This window comes from Mus pahari, chromosome 5 (genome assembly GCF_900095145.1).
Source record: "Mus pahari chromosome 5, PAHARI_EIJ_v1.1, whole genome shotgun sequence".
NCBI classification, from domain to species: domain Eukaryota; kingdom Metazoa; phylum Chordata; class Mammalia; order Rodentia; family Muridae; genus Mus; species Mus pahari.
The window spans coordinates 67,513,247-67,531,933 of NC_034594.1; the positions used below are offsets into that span (position 1 = coordinate 67,513,247).

General features: G+C 47.5%; 1 protein-coding gene across 5 annotated transcripts in view; it reads right to left on the reverse strand.

Moving 5' to 3' along the window:
* Iqca1 (IQ motif containing with AAA domain 1) overlaps positions 1–17,532 on the reverse strand; it is a 113,905-nt gene extending 96,373 nt beyond the window's left edge. For 2 of the 5 annotated variants that reach the window (XM_029539002.1, XM_029539001.1), the window contains exons 1-5: positions 17,267–17,277; positions 9,028–9,352; positions 6,811–6,927; positions 3,993–4,184; positions 2,372–2,443 (exon numbers count right to left, since the gene is read on the reverse strand). In XM_029539002.1, coding sequence (XP_029394862.1) covers positions 2,372–2,443; positions 3,993–4,184; positions 6,811–6,927; positions 9,028–9,352; positions 17,267–17,277 — 717 coding nt within the window. Of the gene's footprint in view, positions 1–2,371; positions 2,444–3,992; positions 4,185–6,807; positions 6,928–9,027; positions 9,353–17,266 lie in introns of those variants that run through there. The other 3 variants (XM_029539000.1, XM_021198927.1, XM_029539003.1) reach the window with 3 other exon arrangements.
* Positions 17,533–18,687: the final 1,155 nt, after the last annotated feature.

Below are 18,687 nucleotides of genomic sequence, written 5' to 3' on the forward strand. Positions count from 1 at the left end.
GTTCTCTATGAACACTCACCAACAACAGTCCTTCACGTACTTGCACAGGCCGGGCAGGTGTGGCAGGGGCTGGACTGAGCGGGTGCTTTGCTGCAGTGATGGAGGGTGGGGGGGGATGCTCCAGTTCACACTCCACCTCTATCTGCATGGCCCCCAACTATGACAGAGATGGTGCTTGACCAAGGCCACTTCTTGTTGGCAATTCACCCTGCCTCTCAAGTGAAAATCAATTTGATTGGATTGTTTTCGTTTTGTCTTGTCGTTTTGGCAACAGAAATGCCCCATCCAGAGTCTGACCGTATCTGAAGTGCTTAGTTTGATGAATGGAGGCAGGGTGTGGATGTATCTCTTCTCCTTCATGGTCAAGTGCCTCGAGTCTCAGGAAGCAGGGTCTAGCTGAGCCAGCTTGCTGTGCACTGGCATTAGTAATCAGCCACATGGGTTGTCATTATCTGCTGTGTACACAGTACCATCTGAGCCACCTCCGATGCTCTGACTGGGGTCAACACCACCCTGGTTTCCCCCATGGCGCTGGAGGCTGCGGGCACTCTGACTTTGCAGAGGGATTGGACAAACACCACTGTTCTTGGTGCCCAGCTCCCTGACGCTGGAGAGTCTGCGGAGCCTCTGCTACTGTGATTGGCTTAATTAAGTTTTCTTGTGGCTCCTGTGAGTTTTGGTATTTATATTTCCCCCAGACAATCTTCTCTGCTCAGTGTCTTCTGATTTATAACCTCGGAGGTTCAAGATATGAGATGATAGTTTTGTAGCCCGTGGTTACTTATGGCGCGCTTATATTCCTGTTTCTTCTTTCCTTCCTTGGCCTCATCAGAGCTCTACAGGGAGCTAGTTCTTTTCAGAGACCAAATCTTTGTCCTGCCAACACTGCTGTGTGTAACCCGAGGGTACCAAGGAAGCTACCAGCACAGCAGGTGGCTCCCGGTGATGCACATGAAGCCATTGCTATAAGGTGTGGTGGGATTCTGGTATTCTTAGGTAAAGATTCCTTTAATGGGAACTACATTGGTCAAAAAAATGAGTCACACCTCTGGTGAGACGACTGTTGCAGAGTTGACCTCCTGGGCTCTGAAGCGATGTCATGTGTAGAGACATAAGATGTCTCCATAAGAGCTTCCATAGGGAATAGTGCCCAGTAATTCACTGAGACCTGTGAGGACTGAGGTTTCAGTTAAGGAAGAGGGGGACTCTAAAAAGGAAATGCTGGGATGCCCTGGGAGTCATGGGCTCTGCCCAGGACGTGTGAGCCCTGTTCAGAGGCCCCGTACTCCATGCACAAAAGATGCTGAGAACTCCTTGTACCAGGCTCTACAGTAGTGGCTCTCGACCTTCCTAATACTGTGATACTTTAATGCATACAGTTTCTCATGTTGTGGTGACTCCCAACCATCAAGTTATGTCATTGCTATTTCACAACTGTAATTTTACCACTATTATCAATCTTAGTGCAAATATCTGTGTTTTCCGATGGTCTTGGGGGAGCCTGTGAAAAGGGTTGTTCAACCCCCACTGGGGTTGCAACCCACAGGTTGAGAAATGCTGCTCTCAGGGGATTCCAGTGCCCTGCTTCCTGGACCCTAAACCCTGCCGTAACCTCTCTTTGAGACCTTTTACTCATTTTAAACGAACAATAGGGTGATGCATGCAGTGAGTGGACCTTCTTTCCCTGATGCCTTGGGGGGAAGCAGGATGCTACAGGGAAGACTCCAAGGTCCATGAGCCCAGGCGCTGCTGAGCTGTCTCCAGCTGAGATCTGTCCAAGAGCTGATGGTGCTGGTCTTACTGACCATAAGGAGGGATGCCACCAATAGCTACACGACCTTGGAGGCAGACCCTTCCCGACCTGAGCCTCGGGTGAGACCCTAGTCCCAATGGCACAACAGTAGCCATGTGACACCCAGGCAGTGAACCGAGCTGTGCCAGATTCCTGAGCCATGGGACCTGTGTCATAACCCAGGTGGTTGCCCTAGCTGTTGTTTTGTGTTGACACAGCTATAGAGCAGTACACAACAAATGCACCCTTCTAACCCATGACTTGCTAATCATTGTGAAAATGGGCCCTTCAACACCAACTGGGCCAAAACAATTCCATTCTCACCAGCAAGACCCTCATGAAGCCAAGGGCTCTGCTGACACCGGGCAGGCATGAGATTTTTCAGACTCTGCATCCTGTCTCCCATCTGGGGCACTCTACATTTTGCAGAGACATAACAGGGACACTCCCCGACCTCTTGGCTTCTGATCAGTCAGACACTTCCAGTCTCTTAAGATACCTATTCAGTTTTCCTTCTGTTCCTTGGAAACTCGCTGGAGAAGATGCACACCCCACAGGCTCTTTATGTAGCGGACTTACCATACCCAGGAAGACCATCTCCTCTTCCCGCTCCTTCACTGTTTTCTTGCTTTGATGGAAACCTCGCCAAACCTGCAAACAAACGTATAGTTACTCCTGGAAGAAGTTCTCATGTAGACACTGCCCATGCCAAGCATCATAACAACCAGCTCCAGCCTACACACTGGGGTTGTTTTTTAAATGTTGGGGTAACAGGCAACAACTTTCATTTCTTTATTTCCTTTTCATTACTTCTTTTTTCATTTTTCTTTTTATTTACTCTTGGCTCATACAACTCATCCTGCCTGGATCCTGTTCTCCCTCTTCTCCTAACCCCTTCTTCCTCAACCTCCTCTTCTTCCCCAGATCCACTTCTCCATTTCCCTTCAGGAAAGATCAGGCCTCCCAGCGATATCAACCAAACATGACATCTAATAAGACTAGGCTCAAACCCTCAGATCAAGGCTGGATGAGATATCAAGTTTCTTAAACTTTTATTTTATGTTATGTATTTGAATGTTTTGCCTACATGTATGGAACGCATGGTGCCAATAGCCACAGAGACCAGAAGAAAGCGTAAGATCCCTGGAAACTGAAGGTACAGATGGGTGAAAGCTGCCACAGAGGTACTAGGAATTGAACCCAGATCTCCTGGAAGAGCAGCCGGTGCTTTGAGCCAGAAAGCCATCCCTGCAGCCCCCATGCTCGACAGTTTTACAGAAGGACAGTTAGAGAAATGACCTATAGCTGTCTTTGACTCTTACTTGGAAGTCTGTAAGAGAAACGTCTAGAAATTAGAAGAGTGAGGCTAGACCCGAGGAGAGTACTTCATGACCATACAACCAAAACCTCAGGCGCAGGCGCCTCCAAAGCCTCGACAACCAAAGCTTAGCTAAGGGTTGTGAGACCACAGAGACAGCAATGGCCGAGATCTGTCTGTCCTTCTCCCTGCTGTCTACCCACGCACAGCTGGGACGGGGTCCTGCCCTCCAGGCTCCATGGTGTGGCCCCATACTTGGTTTCTTTCAAATATAGTTCTTATTTATGCCACATGGATGAAGTCTATATTTTTCACAAAAAACACCCTTGCTCTTCATTAGGAAAAAGACAGGGTACACTCTGCTAACACTATTTGAGAAGAAAAAATGGTCCCCATCCCCAGAAGGAATTCCAGGGTTCTGGCCCTCATGGTGGCTGGAATGTGCTAAGTGGAGAACTTGTTTTCAGGCTCCTAGGAGTGGATTCTGGCCTCTCCTTTCTGCAACTGTCTCAGGGTGTGTGTGTGTGTGTGTGTGTGTGTGTGTGTGTGTGTGTGTGTTTAACCTCATTGTGGATTTTCATCCTCCCTAGATTCTACCAACATTCTTTCCAACAATTACTGGTACCCTTTTGGAAGTCTTTGAACACAGTGTTCTGCATCTTAAACTTCCTAGTTTACAATTATCAAAATAAAAACAAGACGATGTCTCTCCAGGCCACGCCAATAAACGTTTGTGGAGTTTACTAACTCAACCCAGCTTTCCTATAGGTAGGGTTTTGGGTTTTGAATTTCAGAGCTCAGCTCCAAGACATGTTGCCTGCCCTCCCCTCCCCCATCCAGAAGCTCCGTTCCCCACCCCGACCCCCTGCCCCGTGTCCGTACTTTCTGAATCTGGAGTGCCGCCAACCTGGTGTCTAATAATCTCTGTCCCAACAGCTTCATCTCCTTGGCTCTGCACTCCTGAAGGAAGATCTGCTTCATGAACAGAGCTCTGAGGCGGCCCTGCCTTGCACGCTCCGCTATCTGGATCAGTTTCACAGCCTCTTCCAGAGCTATAATCTTTACGGCGTATTTCTGTGTGTGTGGGGGAACATAACCAAAAGAAAATCAGACAAAAAAAGGGCTATACATGCGAACTGAACCCATGAGGTGCCTCAGCGAGTAAGGGCGCTTGTGGCTAACTGTATGCTATACTATACCAGCTGTAGACTGTGACCCTGACTTAAAGACAATGTGTCTACTTTGCTTTTCTGTTGCTGTGATGAGCATCGTGTCCAAAAGCAACCTGGAGAGTAAGGCTTTTCTTTATTCTTTCACTTTATAAGTCACAGTTCAATATCAAGGGAAGCCACGGCAGGTATTCAAGACAGGAGCTTGAAGCAAACACCACAAAGGCACACTGCTCACTGGTTTGTTCCCAGGCTCACCTTTAGCTAACTCTCTGTACAGCCTAGAGGCTGGGACTGAGGGATGGTACCACCTGCAGTGGGCTGGGATCTCCTACACCAGCTAGCAGTCAAGGAAGTGCTCCACACTACTAAGAGAAGGAGAATTCTTTTCTTCCAGGGGCAAGTTCGAAAATAAGATGTACAATGCCAAGTGGAAATCTTGTTACACATGTCCACAGGAGCGGTGTTAAATGAACTTAGTAGATTGTATATGCATGTGTGAATATATATGATGTATTATATAGTATACTATTATATATATATATACTATATAATTATATAGTATATATAATGAATATACATGCAACAATAGTAATTAAAGAAGGGATCATGAATTTGGAAGAGGGCAGAGTCAATGGAAGAGTTTGAGAGGAGTGGCTTAAACACAGGGCTCATGTACAAAATTCTCAAAAATCAAACCAAACTAACAACCCCCCCCAAAGAAAACCTTTTAAAAAAGAAAGAAAATTTCATAGACATGTCCATAGACCAATCTAATGGAGGTAATGTCTCTCCTGAGGCTTCTTCTTTCTGGTATGATAAATTGATAACCAAGGTTAGCTATCACAGACCAGACCACCATCCTTTCAAACAGAATACTAATTGTCATCCCAGTAGTCTATTTCCATAGCAAGTTAGACCTGAGAGGACCAGAAATGTCAATTGTACATATGGATTAATGCTGGGAAATTTTGTCATTTGATGAATGGGGGAACTGTCAATGGCAACCGGGCCTCTGAGATGAAGATTTAAATGTACTTTAAGGAAAAGACTGAAGGCAGTTGTAGACTGACCAGTGACTAAGATGTGAAGCCACTCAGAACTATTTGCTTCTATGTGTGAAAAGGTAGGGACTAGGGAGGTGACTTAGCCACTCTCAAGGTTGAGGAACTAAGTTCAGATCTCCAGCACTCAATTAAAAAAAAAGCTGAGTGTGTCCGGGTGTGTCTGGAGCCTCAGTGTGGGGGTGTTCAGGGTATAGCCAAGAGGATCCCTGACACTCCGTGGCCAACCAGTTTAGCTGAATCAGTAGGCTCTGGGTCTGCTGGGAGACCTTGCATCAGAAAGAAAGGTGGACTCTTTGGTTGGTGGTTTAGTCCCTGGGAGCTCAGGGGGGTACTGGTTAGTTCATATTGTTTTTCCTCCTATGGGGCTGCAAATCCCTTCAGCAATTTGGGTCCTTTCTCTAGCTCCTCCATTGGGGACCCTGTGCTCAGTCCAATGGTTAGCTGAGAGCATCCACCTCTGTATTTGTCAGGCACTGGCAGAGCCTCTCAGGAGACAGTGATATCAGGCTCCTGTCAGCAAGCACTTGGTATAGAAATGTAAATAAGGAAAATATCTAATAAAAGTTTTTTTTTTTTTTTAAAGTAAGGTGGAGAATGATTAAGGCCTGCATACATGCATGCACGCACACACACGCACACAAATATCCAACCACGATGAATAGCATTTAAAGCAGAAAAAGGAGGATTCATGCTGTATCTGTGTGGTCTCAGGTGGACTATGTAGCCACAGGACTCGGTGAGTGGCATACACCATTTTCAGGGTTCAGAGTTACACAAGTAAGATAATTGGGAGCCCTTAGAGGCCTATGGAGACCTACAAGGGATCAGGGTGGGGCCACTGTTGTCCTGGAAGCAAGGGAGAAGCTGTACCAGTGCAGGGAGCATGGTGGGGCAAGCCCTGCGTGGGTAGAGGCTCAGCTACATCCAGCTTTACATGGGATCTGGGGGCTTGACCTCAGGTCCTCCTGTTTGTGTGGCAAACTCTTTATTCGCTGAGCTGTCCCATGGGACCATATTAAAGACTTCCTTTTCCAAGAGACAGTCCTTCTGGGAGATCCAAAGGTCACTCAGAAATCAGGGCAGGGCAGAGCTCAGAGCAACTGAGAACGCACAGGAAGTTGGGAGCCCATGAATCCTGAAACTTAGTGGATTTAGTTCCTGACTTTACCAGGTGAATTAGAGATGGGAAAGCCTGGCTGGTTCCTGGCTTATCCTTCTGAATCCCCAGCCCAGGGAGCATTATTATTACTTCTTTATTCTTGATAAGTAATGGTACGTGAATCCCTAACAAGAGCCCAAACGTTACATAATCCTGTCTAGACCTCATGTAGCAAGTGTGGACAAGAGGCACCTTCCTCAACTTGAAAATCAAGTAAGCGTTTCTTATACAGAGGCATGGTAGAGTAGTTTACAAAAAAAAAAAAAAAAATGATGGTGAATGCTTTTTAAAACAATACAGACCACATTAGGGAGGTTCAATCCGCATTCAGTTAAGATCTGAGCGAGGATCTTCTCTCTTCCTTTTATGACTTCCAACCTCTCCTTCAGGAAATACCTGGGTATGGGGACATCCAACTGTTGCTGAGGGAGAGGGGAGAAACGGAGGATCATTCAGTTAGGATCCCAGGACTTGAATCCAACTGGAATCATGGTGGGATGGGCAAATCAATGGGACTTGCTTGGGGGTGTGGCTAGAGAGAAGGCTCCATGGGTAAGGGTGTTTGCAGCAGGAGCATGGGAGTCTGAGTTTAAAGCCAATTAGTGACATGTGGAAGCATCTTGAGGAACTCATAGGACCAAGGACAGGGGTGGGGATGAAGATGGGGAGGTCCTCCTCCCTCACTGTCCTTCTGGCTCTAACTCTGCTCCCTCCAATCGGACAGGGGTGGGGATGAAGACGGGGAGGTCCTTCTCCCTCACTTTCTTTCCTTCTGGCTCTAACTCTACTCCCTCCATCTTTAGAGTTTCTAGCTGACCAAGGCTCCAAGGATGCTGGCTTGGGAGGCCAGTTCACATCAGAGACAGACACCATCAATTTCCTGCTTCAGACTCTCTCAGGGAGGGCCTGCCCAGCACAACCTCCCTGGTGCCCCCGTCAGTCTCTGGGATGAGGACGTAAATCCTACCATGTGAATGCCTGGGGGCTGGCCAGAGTGTGGACTTTGTGAGAGCATGGCCTCAGTGGCCAAGCATGGAGGATACTGGCTGTATGTTCTGTCCCAAAGGCAGAGACATTCCCAAGGCTTACTTCTCTGCCACAACACTATTCACAGAACCTAGATACTATTGATGGCCCAATGTTCTGGCCCCTGCATGTCAAGGACATCATCTGGCTTGTCCTTCCATCAGTTCCAAGGCTGATGGAGAGCACTGTTGATGTTATCCTTCAACATAGACTTCCGGGGTGATGTCTGGTCCTGTCTCCCCTCTCCTCCCCGTGCACAGTTGGTTTCTCACAGAAGTAGCACTTCCTAGTTATAAGGACGGTGAGGAGCTGAAGCTCGGGGCATTGTGAATAGCATGGAAAATGGAGGGGTCCCGGCATGTGAGCCCCCAAACTTCTTTAGTCTGTAACCATTTAACAGTCTTGAAATTAGATTTAGAGTTTGAATGTTACCTTACTAATTAAATTTAGGGATATAATTCAATAAACAGCTATTTCACATTTGGTCCATGCTGTTCTTTATGCTTTCACACGAGCGAGCTGAGTACACCTGATTCAAGCTGGTGATTTAACTTTTGCTCTTATAAATGTATGAAATGCACGTGCAAACTCTGGAATGTTTGGACCCATTCCAATTTCTCTCTTTACTCTATTGTAATGTCATCAGATAATAGTACAAGAAGATTCTTCCCCAGAAAGAGAAATGACCTTCACGAAAGTCAAAAGTGAACAGAGATTAAGCTCCGTGTAGATATTTGTCTTTTTAACTTTACTTGCGGGAAACATTTTTTCAAAATGAAGGGTGAGATCATAGGGCCCACAGCTGGAAGAAATGAGGTGTTCAGTGGCCTTTGGGAGCATGGCCAGCCAGGATATTAGACACACCTCTATCCGATTTCTGTCAGCAAAGAGGAAAAGGTTCAGCGGCAGGGTCTGAGTGACCACAGGAGATGCCCCAGCCACCAGGTAGCAGAGAGAGGCTCCTTGGGCAATAAAGGGGGATGCTTCCTTCTACTGAGGCCAAGGAGCAAAGGCTACAGCTGTAAACCTACTGGGTCAGTACCGACCCAAAGCCAAGAAAGAGATGCATCCAGCTGGGCATGAGGACTGAGCCATTCAAGGCTACCATCCAGTGATGGGAGGATAAGAAGAAGGGCATTGTGAACCGAGAGAGTTGGGGGCATGGCCCAGAGAAAATGAAAGTTTGGGCTATGGGGTATTTGTGAGAGGGCCAGTCTATTCCATTTCAATCATCTTGACAGTGTGGCATCTCTGTAATAACAGGATCTCAGAGTCAACAGACCTAAGGGCTATGTACAGATTGATCAACATAGACAAGGAAGCAAGCAACACCTGCCTCATGGCGGGGGCGGGGTTTGAGTGACGAGAACATTCAGGCTTTTAGTTCAACATGGTTGTCACGTTTAAACCTGGCTAAGAAGTCTGCAGACAACGGGACACAGCCTTATACATCTTATTTACAACAAAATTCTACCAAGGTAAACAGTAACACTCACGGGAGACAGCTTCAGGTCCTGTAAGATATCATCAAAATAATGGAACTCTGTCATTTCCAACTCTACCATCTCGTTCTTCAGTTCCAGAATGCGACCCATCACTCCATCCAGGACCTTGCGGATCAGCATGCGTTTCTGTGGATGGACTATCTGGTCATAGACATTCTCCATGTTCCTGAAGATCTGCACATAGTTTATGTAGAAGGTGGCTAACATCTGAAAGACTACGATCTTGTTTCCTTGTGGCTCAGACATCTTCTGAGACTCTTTGTCAAGCAGAGAATTGAGGTCTTCTTGGGTCTGGTGCCACATCTTATTGTACATTCTGAGGGAAGACACAGAGTTTAGACAACCTCATGGATGAATGCTCTCCACCAGGCACACTTGGCACCTCTAACAGAACCCACAGGCAGGGGTGAGCTCGGGACATGGCAAGCGGCTGGAAGGCTCTCTGGACAAACTTATGGTGTTTTGAAATGCTTGTGTTTTTTTTGGGTTTTCGTTTTGAGAAACCATTGCTATGATTAGAAAACAGTTTCAAAAGCTTCTTTAAAGATAATGTAATTGTTCTTCAGCATGTCTGTAAAGCCAGTGTTACTATACTAATTTAAACAATAAAGTAATTTATATCCAGAACAGCTAATTATTTAAATGTATATATGTACATTTATATGATGTATATATGATGGGAAGTGTACATTGAAACTACCATGTTGGAAAGTAATTCCACATTACATTGTAAAGTTAGATGTGTACAGACTCTGTGGATAAAGCTATGTCCCAGAGAAACATATGACTCTGTATCAAGTTTGATTGTAGCAATATAATTTTTTCCTGTGCGAAGGTAAGAATTCAGTGCTTTGGGCATGCGATGTGTTCTACCACTGAACTATATCCATAGCTGTTGCAGGTCGGTCTTGAGTTCTGTACGTTCAGATAGCGATTTTTGTGCCCAGACATCTGATTACAGTATGGGTGATGGCATGGCCAAGCATCTCTGGTCTCCATGATATGTAACAATTGTTTTCAGGCATCTCTGGTTGATTAATAAAGAGCTGATCAGTCTATGACTGGGCAGGAAAGGACAATGGAGGTGGGACATCGGATCCCTGTGAGAGGATCCCAGGTACAGAGAGTACAGCAGAAAGTGTTGAAAGGTGTGGAGAGGCCATGTGGAGACACCAGGAGGGTTTGCCATGGGGACACAATGCAGCAGAGACCACCAGAGCAAGATTTAGAGGTCAAGTAATGGGACATTTATCTGGGCATTGACAGCCTAGCTGGGTTAGAATCGTTCAGAATGTGCCCAGCAGAGTGCCAGCAGCTTGTTAATAAAATGCCAGGTCTTTGTGTCTTTTATTCAGGAGATATATGGGCTAAAGTGGGCATAGAGAACCCTGCAGGTATTTGGAGGCAAAGGGGGTATAGCAACCCTCCCAATATTCCTATATCTAGCCCTTTAGATTCTTGGTGTGTGTGCAGGTGTGTGAGGTAACAGGTCAACCTGCAGTGTATTTCTCAGGGCACAACCACCTTGCTTCTTGAGACAAGGTCTCACTGGCCTTAGAGTCCATCCAGTAGGCTAGACTGGCTGGCCAGTGAGTCCCAGGGATCCCCCCTTTTTTGCCTCCCAAGTGCTGGGATTATAAGCGTGTGACATCATACTCTCACAAGTGATTAAGCAATGAGTGGTTAAGAGCACTAGTTGCCCTTGCAGAGGATTCCGCTCCAGCACCCACATGGCAGCTCACAGCCTTCTGTAACTCCAGTTCTAGGATCTGATGCCCACTTCTGCCCTCAGTGGGCATATTCATGCACACACATACATGTACATGAAGCCAAAATACTAACACACATAAAATAAAAAATTAAATTAAAATGGCAAAAGTCTAAAGATAGCTCACGGATGAGAGGCAAGTAACTGCAGTGTAGTCACCAAAATGACTGTGCCACAGGACAGTGAGAAAGTGTGAATGAGCCATAGCTAAAGACATCAATTGCTGTTCTTAGAGCCATGACAGTGTTTGAAAGGCAAAGGTCTCCTGGAGATCCATGCCTCCTGGGTCTGTCTGTGCCTCCTGGGTCTGTCCGTGCCTCCTGGGTCTGCTTGCCTTACTTTGCTGGGAGGGGTCTACAATCAGAAGCTCACGGTATGAGTCTGTGAACTGTGGATTGTCCCATGACCTTCCTGGGGTAAAGGGGAGCCGACGGCTGGGGATATCATTCACCAAGGGGGCTTCCAGGGCGCCATCCATCCCCTGCTCTGCCTCTGGATAGTTTAGTCATTGGATTTGCTGAACATGCCTCTTCAGAGATTTCTCCCTATCCATTTTTTGCATTAGGCTGAAAACAGCTGAATGTCATGGGTGTCTGGGTTGAGGCTTCTCTGGAGAGGGTGGTGGCCCTGTCCCCTTACCGAGAAGCCAGAGTCTGGAGCCTTTGACTCCCGTGTGGCTCTAGTCTGGACAACTCCCAGGTGCCTGGTGTCCAGCTTCCTATTTCCACGTGTCATTTTCTGCTGGACATAGAGTTGCTTAGCCTCTGTTCCCTGGAGTGTATAGGGATGGGACTGGGAGTCACATGAACCGATATAGCCCTACCATCAAAGCTCCTTTTCAGTCCCTTCCAAAGTACCAGGGCTTCCCCTCTTCAGGGGAGCTCTGGCTCTGGTCCAGCTCCCTACCTGCCTCAGACCTCCCATCCATCTTTCTCCCTCTTCAGTTTTCCTCATGGTCCTCGCCAGATGTATAGGTGCCATTGGTCCTCATGAGTTCATAGCCTTTCAAGTTCTTTACTGACATGAGAAAACAAACTTAGGGAGTACTGGGGGTGAATACTCATATCTGACCACCTTGTTTTGATGGCACCCTAATGTCAGCAATAAGCTCCATTTCCAGGTTTTCCTGACACCCCAGCCTCCAACTGTTCCTTAGAATTGTTGCTCTACACTCTCCTGTTCCAATAATCTGCAGTGGCCACTGACTGATGATGCCCTGATGGCCAGTGCAGTTTCTATCTTCCTGGCCCAGTGTTAGATGTGTCTTGATGTGAGAAGGTTTTCAAAGCTATGGTTATAGTGATAGAATGGTAGTGATGATGATGATAGGGATGATTGTCACGTTGATGGTGGTGATGATGGCCATGATGGTGGTGATGGTGGTTGATGATGGTCATGATGGTCATGATGCTGGTGATGGTGGGTGATAGTGGTGATGATCATGATGGTGGTAATGGTGGCTGATGATGGTGATGTTGGTGATGATAGTAATAATTCTGACTGTGATGATGCTGGGGTGATAATGGTGACAGAAATGACATATAAATGATTGCTCTGGTTTATATATGAGAGACCAAAGCATTCAGAAGCTATTGCTCATCACAGATTTGAAGGTACACTCCATGTCTTGGAGTTCTGGCTTCAGAGCTCATTGTCTGCCTGCTAAGCTTTATGCTTCCCGTTTGTCAGGAAGAAAGCAAACATGGACAGTTACTGGGGACAGATGCAAGGGCACAATGAGAAGCAAAGACTGTGAATCCCAGATCAGAGCAAGTCAAAGATGGTGTCAGGCCTCAACAGAAGCAGCTGCTGCCAGACCTCTGCCTGGAGAACAGAAAGTCATGAAGGGTGTGAAGTGAGAAGGGGGTTGGTTGCCAAAGCCCATAGGCCAGGACTCTAGCAGGGAACACTTTATAATGGTCACTGGCCTGACAGAACACAGACCAAGCATGCCAGCAGGCTCTGCAGTGAGCAGCATCAAACCTAGACACATTGTAGGATTTGTCTGGAGGACAAACTAGGGTTTGGAGCCTCAGCCAACAGACACGGAGACAGAAGAAAAGCACAGGCTGATTTTGTTCAGCTCGAAGATCTGAAACTACACTTATTAAACCAAGACTCAAGCAGAAGGAAAGTGTCTCCTTTAACCAAGGCAGGGCGAGTCCAGGGATGCCTGAGCTCAGCATGTGTGAGCACACAACCACACATACTCCTGAACAGAGATCCCCTGTGCACACAAGGGTGATGGCTGCTGCCGGATGCTGAGTCCAGAGACCACTGCATCCTCACCGAGAGACCAACAACAACATGACCGTGGAAATTAGGAGTAAAAGAGAGAGAAGGGGTTGACAAAAAAAAAAAGAAAAGAATATTTTTTTAACACTGCTCTTTGTAAATGGCTTAACTGCCAAATGCAAGGAAACCATGACAGTAAATGACATCCATTAGAACAGAAAAGTCACAAGGCTCAGATGATACCTACATAAATGGAGGGCAGGAAAAAGAAAACAAAACCCAGCTACATCTCAGTTCAAATAAAAGGTGTTAAAGAATACTGGGAGGTCACACAGATCTAGCTGAAGAAAATTCTAGAATGTAGAAGTCGAGAACAAACAGAAGACAAGATCTGTTCCTGCCCAAAGATTCAAAACATAAAAACAGGAAAGTCTGAAGGTGTGTGTGTGTGTGTGTGTGTGTGTGTGTGTGTATGTGTGTATGTATGTATGTATGTATATGTACATGTATATATGTTTAATATGAACAAGTACTTGTTGAGATAAGCAATTTGAAGTATAAGTTGCTGCAATATGAAATATATATATATATATATATATATATTATAAAAAAGAACCAGAAACTGAGGGTAAGTGTAATTTTAAGGGAATGAAAGAAACAGTGAAGGACGAAAGACAACCCTCTTGGTAATTTTTCTATTACCATAATAAACCATGACCAAAACATTTAGAAAAAGATTTAATTGGACACTCATGGCTCCAGAGGGTAGAGTCCTTACCTGTCATGGCAGAGAGTGTGGCTGAGGGCCAGGAGGCAGGTGCTTGAGCGGTAGCCAAGAGCTTACATCTCATCAATATGTAGGGAGCAGAGGAACTAACCAGGAGTGGTGTAAGCTTTTGAAACCTCAAAGCCCTCCCCCAGTGACACACCTCCTCCAACACAGCCACACCTCCTAATCCTTCCCAAACAGTTCCATCAACTGGGAACATATATTCAAATACATGAGTCTATGGGGGCATTCTTATTTAAATAACCGCAGCAGCTTATGATTCAGATTGCTTATCTCTGCAGCAAGTACTATATGAAGGCAGTCTTCTAACAGTGTGTAGGGGTGTGTGGGGGGCATCACCTCACCCAGACCCACACACATCAAGAGACTCAGACTTCTGTCATGGGGTTCTCCAGATGCCCTAATGGAGCAGAACTGCAGGGAGACTGAATGCTGTGATCAGGCAGGCAGGGAGATGCAGCCAGGCAGGCTTGTGCAGGGTCTGTGCTTGGCTTAGAGTCTATGACCTCATGCATCTGCTTCAGACAGGGTTAAGACAGCAGGGGGCTTTCAAGGTTCCCAGCTACATCTCAGGTCAAATAAAAGGTGTTAAAAATACTGGGGGTCACACAGATCTAGCTGAAGAAAATTCTAGACTGGCTATAGCTGTACCACTGAGCCAGAGACACTCCTCGTGGCTGGATCCCCACAGATCCTCTGTCTGGCCTGAAGGTTTTGCTTCCTCACTTGTACCTTTCAAGGACCCTACAGCCATTTCTCTGCTTGAAGAGAAATGTGGGGTGCTAGGTCAGCCTGTGGATCCCATTTCTTGTCCTGATTTCACCACCACTAAAGATGGCTCCATCTTTTTCTGACACACCCATTCCTTGGAGACCGGCTTCTTGCCTTGATCCCTTCCATGTACCTATGACCACACTCCACCACTCAGACCTAACAACCATGACTCGGTCACACCAGCCTGTGGAGTGCTGGCCTCCCTCATAGACCTGGTGTGCCATGAGCCCACACATCATCCCTGTGGTGTCTGGTCCTTCTGCTTATGTGGGACCCATGATGATGATGTGAGATGAGGCATAGCAAGGCACTAAAGAAGAGTATCATGGAGACACATTTGACAACCCACCAGGGACCCTGCCTTCACGAGCGCAAGGTTGTGGCTTTAGCGTATTTACTATGCTGTAGAGCCAGCACCACTGTCCAGCTCTAGAATGTTTCCACCACTCCAAGAGAATCCTGTTCAGTCAGACAGTTCCAAGCCTGCCTCCTGCCTCTTGGCCAAGAATCTCACGTTATCCAGACAGTCCCACATACAGCTGTGCCTGACACACGTGGAAACATCACGATTGGAAAACCACCCTTCTCGGCAGCACGGCACACTCTCGTACTTGTTTCCCACCTTACTGGCATTTCTGAGACTGAGCATCTAGAAAACCAGGTATAATCCAGGAGCCCAGATCCACCTTCATAACTCACAGGTATGTCATTTATTGAACCCCAATGCCTTTTATATCTCAGTGAAGCAGAGAGATTGTAAGTTGAACCATCGTAAGTCAGAGGCTGTCTGTAAACAGAGTCTGTCCTAAGTCGATTTCTGTGAGTGACTTCCTACACTCATACCGAGTGCAAGCTCACTCAGGTTGTAGCACAAGCCATGTCTTCTCTGGGTTTAATGCCAAAGAACCTATGGTGCCACCTTCCTGTTCTGAGAGAGACCTAGCCCTTCCCCCTCCTCTTCTCTTTCTGTCTCTGTCTCTCTCTGTCCCGTCTCTGTGTGTTGAGGGTATAGGTTGGTGTGTTGGGGGTGCTTTCTAAGGTGGGGTCTCCTTCTGCATGGACCCCTTCTGTCATAGCTGTGTATTGTTTCAGGGGCCTCCTGGCTGCCCATACCGCCTCTAGACCCCCTCTCTTCTCAACTCCTAGCTCTGAGTCCCATGTCCTCAGTGGCTGACATCACTGCCCTCTGTGTTATCTTTCCTGTTCCCTTCTCTCAGAACACTCTATTTTGCCTTCCCTCCAGATGTTTGGCTATACTCAGTTTTGTTGAACCAAACTGATACCCAGCACTGTCTGCTGGCCCAAGTGCTCCCAATGGCTCCTGTCATCGGGGGTGGCACCTGTCTCCTCCTGGTCTCCTCCTCCCTCACCACTGGGTATTTCTGTTTTTTTTTTGTTGTTGTTGTTGTTGTTTAGATTTATTTATTTTGTATATGGGAGTACACTGGTGCACTGTAGCTGTCTTCAGACACACCAGAAGAGGGCATCGGATCTCATTACAGAGGATTGTGAGCCACCAAGCGGTTGCTGAGTTCAGGACTTCTGGAAGAACAGCCAATGTTCTTAACAGCTGAGCCATCTCTCCAGCTCTGTAAGCAGAGTTTTTCCATTCAAAACTCCCTGCCTCCCCTGTGCTCTGACATGGCGACTGCCTCATCCCTTTCTACTGTGGGAAACTCTCAGGCCTTCACTGCACCGGCTCCCCTCTCCTGTGTCCAGAATGATCTTTCTGGCCCATCAACTCCATGGTCAGTTACGAGCAGGGACCTTAGGCTCCTAATGTGGCTTCCATTCTTGCCTCTTCATAGACTCATCTCAGAGCACTGGGCAGTGCCTGCTCCCTCTCCCAATACCATTTTCCCATGGAGGGAGGGGCTTTGGATCCTTTGCCCTGCTAGCTCTTGTTCCCGCTGATCTGGGCTCGCCCTCTTACCCACACTTGTTCTGGCTCTCATATGGACCATCCTGGGTCCACACTGTCAAGTTCCTACTTCATGAAGCTAAGGGCTGATGTTCAGCAGCCTCCTTTTGAGTTCCACAGGCTGCATGCAGTCTGCTTTCCTGGTCTCCCCACACCCCGCTCCTCACCTCCAGGCTTAGGTTTCCTGAAAGGCAGTAGTGGGAGGCTAGGGCTGGAGCTGTGGTAATAGCTGTTACACATTGATGCTGTGAGCCACTGCCCTGTGGAGAAGTCTCTTCGACAAGATGGAAACAGCACACAGAGCTACAGCTTTACAGGAGTCAGTCAAGCCATACCACTGGAGTAAGTGCAGAGCCAAGTACACAGGGTGGGGACAGACACACACAGCAACTGCCTCTGGGCTGGGCTGGGATATAGGGTATTGATGCTTCCCCCAGATCTTTCTGGAACTCGATTTAGGAACTGGTGTTCTCACAAGCAACCCCTTCATGACAAATAGAAAAGCCACCTTAGTCACCCAAGACATTTGATGAAGGCCTGGAGGTCCTCCCCTTAGGAAGGAGGGAAACAGTCTAGTGTTCCTTGCCAAGACACGGAGAGTCATTTCTGAGGCATATTGAACTTGATAAAAGATAAAGAGGAGGAGAGAGGAGGGCGACGAGAGGAGGGGAAAAGGCAGAAGCCACCCTATCCAGGTGACCCGGGCTAAGGTAATAGTAACCAATAGTAACCCACCACTTACAGGTTCGACATGGTTGCCTCTTTCCGTCTTTCCTTCACCCACAGGAAAGCTTTTCCTTGGCCTCTAAAGGTTGGCCTAATGCCAAAGTTGGGGGAACTCCCCCTAGAGGTTTTCAGAGGTTGGGGGTTCCTCTGGAGGGAGGGACAAGGACGGAGGACAGCCTGTCTCTTAGGGTAGGGAGAGGCTTGGCAGGGTTGATCACCCTGTGGCCACCCTCCTGGAGCGCAGGCTCTGACTGGGGTTCCCTCGCTCTGGTTGCTGCCTCGGGCTCTGGAACCCCACTTCTCCCACTAGAGCGGACTTCAGATGGCCCTAGCAACAGGGACTCTTGTGTTTTGGTTTCCGTGGCAACTGCAAGGCAGGGCGCACGTGAGGAGCTGGGGGAGGGGCAAGTTCTGCACTTGACCGGGTGGGAGGAGCTACGTCCGGCTCTCCAGGTCCTGCTGGCTGTGGCGTCCCCTTGTCTCTGTCTGGAGTCTCTGACAGCTTCCCATCTTCAGACAGAGTGGGCACAGAAGTTGCGTACTCTGGCAAGCTCAGAGGCCGGCACTCCATAAAAGAGAAGTGCCCCGTGTATGTGAGCCGTTAGCGATCCGCAAGAAGGCTTTTCTTAGTCTTCATTCTTAGTTAACGTTGAAATTTAGTGGCAAACTTTAGAAAGAGCCTGCAGTTCCTTTAGGGGCATGTCCTGAATGGAGAAAGACAGGATTCGGGGAGGGAGGAAAATGTGGGGGAAAGCGGAGAAGAGGGAGAGGGGAAAGAGGAGAGTCAACGCAGGAAGCAACAGACCCCAACTTCAGACCATTACCGAGGGAGGGAACAAAGGAGGCACGAACCTCCTAACCCCGTAGCAGTGTGAACCTCCACCTAGAAGCTGCAATGGAGTCCTGATCTAAGCTAAGCCCAGTTCCCAAAGTCTTTGTGGGGAAAGCAGTCAGGCAGACAACACACCAAGGGTCCCAGGGATGCTCTTTGAGGAAAGGGTTCAACAGAGAAAGGAATTGGGAAAAGTTGAGAATGACCAGGCACAACTCAGCATGTCCTGACTTCGAGGAAGCCGGAATCAGCCATAGTGACTGTGGCTGGGTAAAATGGAGACCTGTGGGCTGCTTAAAAGATGTTCCTGGGGGGCGGGGGAGGAGGAGCTTCCAGGGCCATGAAAATTGGTTAATTCCTTGGGGAAGAAATTTGGGGACCTGACTTTTGATCCCTAGCACCCATGGGAAAAAGCCAGGTTCTGTGGCACACATATTTGAAACCTGTGCAGACAAGAGGATCCCTGGGGTGCACTGCTAGCCGATCTAGTGTGTTCTATGAGCTCCAGGTTCAGGAAGAGACTCCGTCTCAAAAAAAAAAAAAAAAAAAAAAAAAAAAAAAAAAAAAAAGAGGTGGAGAGCAGTCGAGGAAGAAACCTGATGTTG